Source organism: Myotis davidii, unplaced genomic scaffold (assembly GCF_000327345.1).
Source record: "Myotis davidii unplaced genomic scaffold, ASM32734v1 scaffold270, whole genome shotgun sequence".
In the NCBI taxonomy this organism is placed as follows: Eukaryota; Metazoa; Chordata; class Mammalia; order Chiroptera; family Vespertilionidae; genus Myotis; species Myotis davidii.
This window is the reverse complement of record NW_006282181.1, coordinates 91,862-104,260: the sequence shown is the minus strand read 5'-3', so window position 1 is coordinate 104,260 and position 12,399 is coordinate 91,862. Positions and strand designations below refer to the sequence as shown.

The following is a 12,399-nucleotide window of genomic DNA, read 5'->3' as shown; positions in this document are numbered from 1 at the left end:
TGCATGATGTCAAAGTTAAATGTAGTATTCTGTGATATGAGAAATGATTTCCTTCTTCAAAAATTCCCCTTTTTAAAAAAATGGAGAAATCAGCCAATTGCTATTTTTTAAATGCAGAGCCCATGAAGACTCTACTTTTACATAAATAACTAGAGGCCTTATGAACGAAATTCGTGCAAGGGGCTCAGCCCTTGCAGCCCAGCTTCGTCTGCAAGGTCGTCTGGATGGTCGTTCTGCTGTTTGGTCTAATTAGCATATTAGCTCTTTATTATATAGGATATTTAACATATGATTCTATTTATGTTTTAGGAAAATATATAGTATTTATTTGCATATAATTATATATGCAATGCCATTTTATATATTATATGTTATTAGATGTGTTTATAAATGGGTATATATATATATCCTATCTAATAAAAAAGTAGTATTCCAGTGCATGAATTTCATGCACCGGGCCCCTAATTATATAGGGTGATTCATATATATATGAATAAGAGAGAAGGAAGGAGAAAGAGAGAGGGAGGGAGGGAGAGACTAGATAGATAGATATAATGCTATCATTCATTATCTCTTGGTAGTTGGATTATAGATTATTTTCTTTTATTTACTTAAATGTCTTTTCCAATTTTTTACAATTACTATTATAATTCTACAATATATCAGTTGCATGTTGATTAAACTATTTAATCATTGTATTAATTTAGTGGGTTTTTTTTAACCAAAAAACAAGCTAGAGATCACAAATAGAAAATGTTTTACTTCAATGATCCCAAACTGAATGTAAAGAACAGGAGTGATTTTGAGGGGAAAATGGACAACAGCTTCAGCTTTATCTTCCTTTTTTTTTTTTTTTTTTTTTTTTACAGTTTTCTCTCAAACCAGTGATGAAACTAGCGAGGCCATCTGGAATCCAGAAGAAGTTCCAGAAGGAGCAGAGCATGCTGACATGTGGGATGTTAGAGAAGTACCAGAGTAAGTCAAATGAAGCCAGGAATGTGTTTAAGGGTTTAAACTAGATGTGTCATCTGATATCATTCTATTTTTGACAAAATTCATAAAGTAATTTCTACCACATAAAAGATAAAACTACAGTGACACACAGAAGGCTTGTGTAATTGGTTATTTTTCCTTCTAAAGTAGAAAAACAAAACACACAATAAAACATAAGACCTTCCTCTTATTAGCTAACAAAAAATGAAAAACCCAGTAATTTCCATTATAAATGTATATTTACTGTCCATTACTTATATAATGTGGAATTAAGAAAATAGCCTATTCAATTACAAGCATTCATAAAAACTAAATTATTATACCATGTTTATATGTGAAAGACCCGCTTTTAGTTACTAGATGTTCCACATTGACTATGACTATAAAACTGTGTCCAATGCTTCAAAAAATCCTGTGCTTCTATCTTCTAAGTCAGTTCTGAAAGTAGAATCAGTAGGAGACTGCAGATAATTAACTGGAAAAAAGTACCCAGCTTTTACATAAACAATGTCAAAAATTTGTAAACCTCATAAAAAAAAGCAAACACCTTCAGTCTGCATCTTAAGAATGAAGAGAGTAGCCCTAGCCAGTTTGGCTTAGTGGATAGAGCATCGGCCTGCAGACCAAAGGGTCCTAGGTTCAATTCTGGTCAAGGCATGTACCTAAGTTGCTGGCTGCTCTCAGGCCAGGACCCTAGTCAGAGTGCATGTAGGAGGCAACCAATCGATGTGTTTCTCTCACATCGATATTTCTCTCTGTCTTTCCCTCTCTCTTCCACTCTTTCTGAAAATCAATGGAAAAATACCCTTCGGTGAATATTTAAAAAAAAAGAATGAAGAGAGTAAATCTCATATTATGTTTATACAGAACACACACATCCATATGAAAGATAAGAATTAAGTCACTCATTTGTTATATTGTCTAATAAATGTCAATCATCCATATATGGCAAGCTCCAAATTAGAGTAAATTCTCACTTTCCCTGATGTTTGATGTTCTGTAGAAAGAACATCCATGAAAGCTTTACAGGAATAAGAATCATTCAAGATAGGAAGAAAATGGCTTTTAAGATTTTTTTAAAAGTTTGCATTTTCAATCTTATGCAATTATATTTCAAATGTCCCAATGGGTAAAGAGGAAAATGAGTAAAGAATGTAGACAGGCAGTTCACAAAAGAAGAATGACTAGTAGTTAAATAAAAAGTTATAAGGGCCTGATCTAAGTCACTGGCCTCAGGGAAAAGCATTAGGGTCTTTATTTGAGAGATTTTTTAAAGGCAGATTTGATATTTTGGTTAGATATAATCAATGAGAGGAAACTGTAAAAAATGATGGTAAGGTTACTATATTGGGTGACTGGGTTATGAATAGTGGGACCATTAACTGTAATTGGGAATGTATGTGGAAGGGAAGCAATGAGTTTGTTTTTGGATGTGTGAACAGTGAGATGCTTTTGAGACATCTAGGCAAATACGTATAGTAAGAAGTTGGAAAACTGCTTCTGGAGATGAGAAGAGCAGCAGCTAGAGCAAGTCTATTTGGGAATCATGGACATATGGGTCAATACTTTTATACTTAGTTTTATTCTGGCCTAATCTTTGTAAATATCTGATAGATGTTATAATCTATTAAGACCTTTTTCATTCCTGGCCATCAAAAATTTAATGTAATCTTTTAGTCTTCCTGTCCAGAGATTTACCATTTCTTCATCAGGATAGAATTAAATATAAAAGATCATTTGTAAATGTTTGCTTACTTCATTCCATCTAAAATGATAAGGTACATTATGGTTGGGTGCTTCTGTAAAACATCCTACCTCTAAGGGCCCAAGTTTGGGCCCAAGGAAAAATTTGTGAATTGTCATATGTGAGTTGAAATACAGGAATTTTTTTCATTGAACTAAGAATTCTATATGTCTCGATTCTAAACATCATAGTGTAGATGTGTTGACTATATTACCAGTGTTTCTATTGTAGAATTTTAGAGGTGGGAAAGATAGAAATCATTTAATTCAAATCCATCCCTTCTATAAATTGTAAAAATGTAGAAGCAGAGACTCCATGAGTTTGTGACTTTACCAAGGTCACACAGTTAATGACGGAAATGGTATTAAATCTGGATTGTTGAACTCTACTTTATGGCTTACATTTAGCAGCGGAGAGTTTCTGTCTATCCATCAAACTGGGTTATGGGCCCACTATTTTTCTGAGCCTCTGCTTTCCTGGAAAGAACCTTTTTTCTTCTACATTGAAGTTTATTAGACTCTTATTAGAAATTCCCTCAATCCATTTTATATGTATAGATCTAAAACAATTAAGCTTCATTTTAGAAAAGAAATATATGTGATATAAATTCTGCTTTACAGTGTTAGGCATTTTTAACTGAATTTCTAGACTTCTATTCCTTTATGTTCTGCTATATGCCTGAAAAACTGTAAGCATTTTATTTAGTCCTTTTATTTATTTTTTTTTTGTAATGGCATATTCTCATAAGTTTCTAGTTTTCTGCTCTGTGACAGGAAATTTCTCCTTCATTTGAATCTCTATATCAATGCCTTCTTTCAGGTATGAAATTATATACAAACAGCAGGTGGGAACTGAGGATATATTCCTAGGACTTACGGAAAAAGACTCTTCAACAGCGTGTTGTGAGGATCTAGTGGTAAGCTTCTCCCCACTTCCCTATTTTCCTTATGATCTTTATAGCTAAATTGACTGCCTGTTGCATACATAACACTGTAGGCAAGGCTGTAAACTCTTTAAAAATAGTGGTTACTATACTTCAAGTATTAAGGGAGTAATGGGATAGACAGTTTAAATTCGGTAAACATGTCAAAATAAACTAACCTTACACATGTGGGTAAGATTTACAAATAAACATAATATAATCATATGACATAATACACTATTTCTAGTTCTATTAAAACTGCCCAACCTGATTGGACTGAATTTCTTTCATCTTTCTTCTATCTCATGTATGCTATCTGATTGGTTAATAATGTCTCATGAGTTGACAGGCAATGAGAATGAAATATTTCCTTTCCTGAATCTGTCTTCTCTCTTATGTCTGTGTTTCTTTTAATGACTAAGCTGGCATTGGGAAATTTAAAAAGGGATTTTTTTCTTAATATTTGTAACTTCTGAATTAAAACTCTAAAAAGACATCTAAAGTGTAACTTGGCTTCCTAATCTGAATGACACTACACCGTATTGGAGATCATCTTTTGCCAAGCCGCTGTTCTTATGTAATTACAATAACAATGCCAATAGTATGAATTGAAACCACCTTATTTTTGCTTATTTGAGCCTCATAGTGATCCTGTTGAAAAGTCTGTGTATAACCAAGAGTGCAGAATGCAACTCATTTTAACAATATACACTAGTAATTTTGATGCTGAGAATTTATTTTTTGAGAGCTGGGTCTGTGCATTTATCTTTTTTCTCTCCTTCTCTTACAATACTGTATAGTATAGAGTACTGAGGTGCCCATAGGGGATACTTAATATTTTTTTCTTTAACCAAATGATAAATGGAATTTCTCTTTTGCACAAACTTCAGGTTTTCTCTTATTAGCAAGGTCAAGTAACAAAATGTGAATAGTGATTTTAAGTACCTCAGGAGGTTTTTCAAACTTGAATGAGTTAAGTTTTCAAGTGATCTTGAAGTAAATAGTTCCCAGCGTTTTTGTTTGTTTGTTTGTTTGTTAATCCTCACATGAGGATGTTTTTCCCCCATTGATTTTTTTAGAGACAGTGGAAGGGAGGGGAAGAGACACAGAGAAAGAAACATCGATGTGAGAGAGAAACATTGCTATGAGAGAGATCATATTAATTAGTTGCCACCACCACACACCCTGACCAGGGCAGGAGATGGAGCCTGCAACCAAGGTACTTGCCCTTGACTGGAATCTGTGACCCTTCAGTCCACTGGTCAAAGCTCTTACCACTGAACCAAATTGGCTAGGGCTAGCTCTCAGGGTTTTAGCAGCAATATTCAAATTCTTCTCCTTAAATTAGTATAAAATTATGTTTTTTATTTCTAGTATTAAGGATTGATTTAAACTCTGGAGAAATTCTTGGCCCTAAATAAATAAAACTGTGGGCCTTTTCATTTCTCTCACGTAAATTGTTACGAGTATTAATGATAAAGGTATACTGAATGATGAATCTTGGAAACTAAGTCACACCTCAGAATAGGAATATATAATTTATCTAAAACTCAACAAGTATATACAAAAAATACCTGACCCCTCCCTCTAATAAATTTATAATCCACTGGGGAGACATAAATGTCTCATTTTATTATTAACAATTAAACTCAATGTTGACAATTCTATGTCTACTGGAAGTTAAAGGGTTTGGATAAGGAATAAACACCACTGAATGGCAGCAGCAAATGAAACATTTGTTGGTGCTACCACATTACACTATTCCGTTACCCCTTTCTTTTTAATCATATATTCAATCTTTGAAAATTTAGTGACTACTACTACATACCAGGCACTATCCTATGTACTAGGGATACAGAGATAAATAAGAAACAGTCAATTCCCCTCAAGGAATTTCCAGTAAAGGAGATGGACACCTAACAAATCATTGCATCAGTACATATTTAGACGCATATATCAGGCACATGATGACATAAAGCAGAAAGAGAACAACTCTCTTTAGGTAGATAGGATTTCTGTGGTGGACAACATTCCAAGAAGGATCTTCCAAGCAGAGGTAAGAGCACATGGAGTGGTAACCAGGTATGAAATAGCATGGCCTATTTGAGTAAGCAGTGAATATAGAAAAGAAAAGGCCCTTATTTGTAGCTTGAACTTTGAATTTTATTCTGTAGGCATATCAATTATGACATCCACTATCATTGCTTAACCCCACTGGTAAGACTCAGACTAAAGAGGTTATTGACCCCATCTCAAGTATTTCTTGCTCAAATTTATAAGCTTATTATTGCTGTTGATAATATGGCATTTTCTCAAATCTAAGACATCATCAAAAATAATAAAGGAAAATAGATATGCTATATTTAATGTATGCATTAATACTTAGAATTGACTAAATAGGTTACTTGGATCCTGGACCTGATTTATATGTACAAGGAGTGATTTGGGGGTTAAAAATTCACAAGGACCACCCTGTCCTTTACCCTCCCCAAATTCCAAATAAAAAAGTAAGATTTATGAGTCCTAAATCAAAGCAATTGTCTTAAACAAAATTCTGCATTAGTAATATGTATGTCTTCAGCAAACCTTCCATTCTTGCCTTCTAACCCCAATCCAAATAACTCCATTATACAATTTTGCCTGTTGCTCTACTCCCAAGTTTGTAGCTACCAAACTTCCCTCACCTTAATCTATATTTAGGCATTTTATTTTTAAATAAAAATTATATATATTTCAGTGTACAATATGATTTGATATACATAGTGAAATGATTACTATAGTCAAGCTAATAAATGTATCATCTCACATAGTTACCATTTGTGTGTGTATGTGTGTGTGTGTATAGTGAGAGCACCTGAAATCTACTCTATTAGCAAATTTCCAGTATTCAATATAATACTATTAACTCAGTCATCACGCTATACATTAATGTTAGAGCTAGAACTAAGCCAGTTTTTGTTTTGCCTTGTTGTTAGCTGCTAACCCTTTTCTTCAAGTAAAATTCAATGAGAAAGTCCAACATATAAAACACATAAAAGTATCCCCACCTTGGTTAAAAGGGTACTATTATCCATGAGGCAGCTCTTAGGAGAAAAAAACTGGGGCTCCTTGGAACACGAAAGATGAGAATCTAACCTTTCTTCCTTATATTACAGTTCATTTGAGAAAATAAGGACAAGCTTACAAGATATCAAACATTCATATAAATTAATGGAAAAACAAGCAAGCTAGAGGGCTTTTTCCTCCTAGGTGACATGTCTATGTTTTTCTTTAAACCTTATAAGTAGAATGCCTTTGTCTTGTTTTATATTTTATTTTATTTTATTTTATTTTATTTTATTTTATTTTATTTTATTTTATTTTGTCTTCTATACTCTCTATCCCTCTCTACAAGGTTCTGATTAAATGGGTTTGATATTTATCCTTGACTATATATCCTTGCATACATATTCCTCATTGTTTGCTATATTTTTAGAAATTCCACAAATACTTATTGAGCACTTACTATAGGCTAGATACTCAATAGATAGAGTTGAAAAAAATCATTAAGTTTCTACTTCTCTCCAGGAGCTTACTGTCAATAGATCAAAGAGTCCATAAGCAGCAGCACAGACCTTCATAAATCCATCCAATAAGGAAACAATGAGATCAAATGAATATAGATTACTTACACAGACAGCATAAGTAAGATCAGCATGGTGTCAGTTCCCGATATTCCATTGCCCCACAGGACAAAATCAATCTAAAGGTGCCTGTGGGTACTCTGTTGCTGAAGAGTTCACTCTAGACTGCAGCTAAGCTGTTTTATAGCCTGCATCTGTACCCAAAGGGAAGGAGATAGAAAGTCCTATGCCTTACTGGAACCAGGGAATAGGGTGACAATCTGCCTTGTGTTAGCTTTCTGCAAGATAGGAAGCCTCCCACAAGGTAGAAAGACAGATAAGAAAAACAGCCTTGAGGCAACTCCTCACAAGACTGCCTATCTTCCCACAGTCTGAGAGGATCACAGGATGTTCTGCCAAGGCCTGGGGCAGACCACAATTGAGCCTTGCCTACAAGGCCTATGTAAATAGTGCAAGGTCACAAGAATATCAGAGTGGAGACATTTTTGTACATTTACAGTCTAAGAGTAAAAGGTTTTTTTCCTGATTGTTTTCACTTAATATAATAACAATAGCAAATAATTTATATAATGCTTACTAAGTGCCAGACATTTCTCTAAGAACTTTGTGCATAGTAACTCACTAATCCCCACACCAAAACTCTATTAAATCATTGCTAGTATCCCCATTTTACTAATGAGGTTACTGAAGCACAAAGAAGTAACTTACTTAAGGTCACACATTTGGGATCTGGCAGAACTACAAGTTGAACCCAGACAATTTGAATTTGATAAAAGTATGTGCAAAGTGATATGAGCACAAAGGAAAGGAAGAGCAAGCTCACTTCATAATACAGATGGCATTTGATCTGGACATTTGAAGGACATAACAGTTTGTCAGAGTGGAAAAGTTGTCTAAACAGTGAGCAGCATGAGCAAAGGTATAGTTCTGTGAAAGTATATGTTGTTTTTTGAGAACTATTTGTTATGTTTTTGGAGCTTTAGAATGCATGGAGTAATAAAGTATAAAACAAAATAGGCCACTTAAAGTTAGCTGTAAAAGCCCTTGAATATCATACCATGTGCTGTGAACTGAACTGTGCCCCTCCCCAACCATACTAACCTCTGGTGTGATAGTATTCAGAAATAGAGTCTTTGGGAGGTAATTAGGTTTAGATAAGGTCACAAGAGTGGAGCTTTCATCATTATATCAGTGCCTTTATAGGAAGAGACACTAGAGAGCTTGCTCTGCTTACTATCTCTCCCTGTCTCATGAGCACACAGTGCGAAGTGGCTGTCTACATGCCAGGGAGAGAGCTCTCACCAGAAACCACCATGCTGGCATATCTGCCATGCTCAGACTTCCAGTCTATAGTATTTTGTTATGGTAACCTGAGCATACTAAGATACCATGAAATTTGGACTTTATCTTGTGGGCATTAGAATTACTAAATGTTTTGAGGGAGACATTTTGAATAATTAGATGCACATTTCCGAATAACTCTAGTGGCAGATTATGATTAAGAATTTGGTGGAGATTATTGTGGGAGATGAGTGTGAGTTTGGAAGACTGATGGTAGGAAAACCAGTTGATAGACAATTGCAATAGTTCAGGTGAGAGAAGTAAGAGAAGTAAGACTGTGGCAATGGGAATAGAAAAGAATGGCTTCAGTGGAAATTTTGGAGGCAGTATTGATATGATTTAGAAAGTGGTGAAATGTGATTTGTAAATGAGAAACAGGAGTTAGATTTCTAGCTTTAGTGACTAGGTGAATGGTGATGACATTAATTAACATATGGGAATGATAAAGTGTTTTATCTTTGGGTGGCAATCTTAAAGATGGTTTTTATTTCTTTTAGCTCATCTGAGTTTTCCACATATTTTACATTTACCATCAATTTCTTTTGAAATGAGAGTAAACAAAGGGTGTTTTTGTTTGTGTTCTGGAGATCAGTTATGCAATGCAAAAGAAATAAGACAAAGTTCTAGGAGAAAATATTAAGCTTGAGTTATATTGAGTTTCAACTGCCTGTAGGAAATCTTGTTGGAAGTATGTAGTAGTCTGTTCGTATTATAAATCTATGAGGAATCAAAGACAGGAACTGGACATATTGACTTTCAGAGTATGTGTTTGCTCTCTCCAGAGGTTGGAATATATCCACAGAGTGATGGCTTTGCTTTGGGCTTGGAATGAAGTATAACTGATTTTAGGTAGCATATGTATGCTTGGAGAGGAGGAGTTGTTGATACGGATACTAGGGAACTTTCAGAAATGGAACTGACTTGAAACAGAATATGTGGCCCTTGAGAAGGGGTCAACAATCAGAGACAGACTTCAAACAGAGGCATTGTAAATTCTCACCGTTTGAGAATGGCCAGTTCCAGGCCAGGAATTGAAAACCAATGAAGTGAGGTTGGGATTGTGACATGGCTTTAGAGATACGATAGGGGAAGCAAAAAAACTGTCATAGAAACAAGTTAGAGAAACAAAGAATGGGAACCTGCCTACCTCTGAGAAACAGGTTTCCCCCTGAGGATTCCTCCTCCACTACTTGGAGACCACTCAGTTCTGCCCTCTAGCTCCAGGTAAGGTAAGGGAGGTGGTGGGGCCTGTCAAAGATATTTAAGGAGATAGCCTGGCTTCCCCATAGGACCATTTTTTGACAGGAAAGGGGATGGGTGCAATGGGGAAGTAGGTCAGTGGATTCCCATTTTTATCCATGGGTACTGAACATCAGACTATCTCTAAAATTAAAAACAAAATGAATGGGGCTAGGGTTATTGATATTCTGACAAATGACCATTGTTTGTTCTAAGAGAGGGGAAAAGCTGCCTGCAGATAGCTTGATACTCTTTTTAGCTTCAATGGATACATGATATTTTGGTGCTTCTACTTTAATTGATTAGGGGACACTTTGATGTAACCTAAGAAATAAGACATTAAGCAATGTGGTTTTTTTGTTGTTGTTGTTGTTGTTGTTTTTGTTTTGTTGGGTGTTTTTTTTTTTTTCATCATCACCTCCTCCCTGGGATATGAACCTTACTCCATCTCTAAATCTCACTAAGACTAAGGTGAGAGTCAAGATGGGTTGGAAGTCTGTCACCATTTGCCAGACACAATCAAGAGTCACATGTTTATCGCACATATTTATCTCAGAAAGGGCTATCAATCATTCTGAGCAAAGTGTCAGCCTATCCTCTGAGAACTCACTTGCTTCTTGAATGATATTCTCATCAAATTCTGGTTAAAGCAGTCATATTCATTTACTTTTAATGAATAGAGTTGGCATCTTGATAATAAAATGGATTTTCTTTCCTAAAGAATGAACACCTTTTTGGAGGTTTTTTGATACTGAATTTTGGGTTGTGTGTTAAGGAACTATCTATTCTGATTTTATTGAGTCATAAGCAAGAATGGATGATGAATTTGATCAAATGCCTTCTTTTTTATTTATTTTCTCTTTATTGTTGCAAGTATTACAGATGGCCCCTTTTTTGCCCATTGAACCCTTATAGCCCATGCCCACCCCCCCCACTCCACCTCCAGATCAAACGCCTTCTCAACATTTGTGGAGATCATATGATTATTTAGTTTTGATATATTGGTAAGTTATATTACATTTCGTAATATTAAGGAATCTTTGCATTTACCCATTTATTTGTTTACTCAACAAATATTTATTGAGTGCCTACAACTTGGCAGGTATTGTTCTAAGCACTGAAGATACTGTAGTAAACAAAAGACAAGGATTACTGCCCTCACAGAGCATAAACTCTAGTGGGAGAGATAAATGAACAAAATAAATGCATAAATTTTATTGTACATTGGAAGGTGATAAATGCTATAAAGAGGAAAAGAGCCAGGGGAATTAAAAAGGAGTACTAGGGTTGGTAGTGGTAGCAATTTTAAATAGTGTGGTCAGGGACAGTCACACTGAGAAGACAATATTTGCGCAAAGACTTGAAGAAGATAAAGAAATAAGGCTAAGATGTTGGAAAGGTTATCTAAGTGGATATTTAAATCCTGGAGATTTAAGATCGAAGTTGATGTTAAAAATATCAATGAAGAACAAAATTATTAGAAAAATTAGGGTAAGCGTGTGACCTAGGAATTGTAGATAATTGTACAAGGAAGGTGATTGATGATATGGTGTGAAGATGTGAATTTATTTTATAAAGCTGGAGGAAAGGGTCATACCCAGTGATATAAAGGGAATGGGAGGAAAAAAACAGGCACCAATTGAGAAGACTATAAGGGAATCAGTGTCACTAAAGGAGATCTAGATTTCATGTAAACTAAAAAGTTGAAGAGAATATTCAAGGAAGTCTTATGAGATAAGGGATAATGTACCATATGTTCCAGAGTACCTAATCCAAGGGGTAGGAAATGGAAACAAAATAGGAGATATGAATATCCAGATGGTAATTATTAGGTGGTAAGGAGGGATATGGGAATCTGAGGCTTCTTGTGTTTATTGATAAACAGAGGCAAAAATATAACTTTAGTTCCGGTAGTCTCAAGACAGTTAGTGGTGATGAGGTTGTGAGCACTTGAGAGTGAACTTTCTAGAGTCATTAAATTAAATAAGAATGTCTGCCAAATTGTCAGCCCTAACCCTTCTGTATTCCTTAAGCTCCACTTAAATTTCAGTAAATAGCATAGGTGGCCAAGTTACATATAAGATACTAGTAGCCTGGTGTATGAAATTGGTGCACATTAAAAGGGAATTAATTGCCCTAACCGGTTTGGCTCAGTGGAAAGAGCGTTGGCCTGTGGACTTAAGGGTCCCAGGTTTGATTCCAGTCAAAGGCACATGCCCGGATTGTGTGCTAGATCACCAGTAGGGGGCGTGCAGGAGGCATCCAATCAATGATGCTCTCTCATTGTTGAGATTTCTATCTTTCCCTCTCCCTTCTTTTCTGAAATTGACAAAAATATATTTTAAAAAAACAAACAAACAACTATTCAAATGCGAATGAATCCCCTGGCTGTCCGAAGACAGTGTGCGGCCCTTCTGGGAACCCGAATGGCTTCTTCGCTTCCCTTGTCTAATGACTCCGCTTGCGTAGCATGTACACGAGGCCTCCGGCTCCCAGGACGGGTTGTAAGTGGTATAAAGGTGGAGGAGGAGGAGGAG

General features: G+C 35.5%; 1 protein-coding gene across 1 annotated transcript in view; it reads left to right on the top strand.

Annotated features, from left to right (window-relative positions):
- PIH1D3 (PIH1 domain containing 3) overlaps positions 1-12,399 on the top strand; it is a 59,829-nt gene that overhangs the window by 20,897 nt on the left and 26,533 nt on the right. Inside the window, exons 4-5 of the mRNA XM_006752686.1 lie at positions 870-975; positions 3,557-3,653. Of these exons, the coding sequence (XP_006752749.1) occupies positions 870-975; positions 3,557-3,653 (203 nt within the window). The remainder of the gene's footprint in view (positions 1-869; positions 976-3,556; positions 3,654-12,399) is intronic.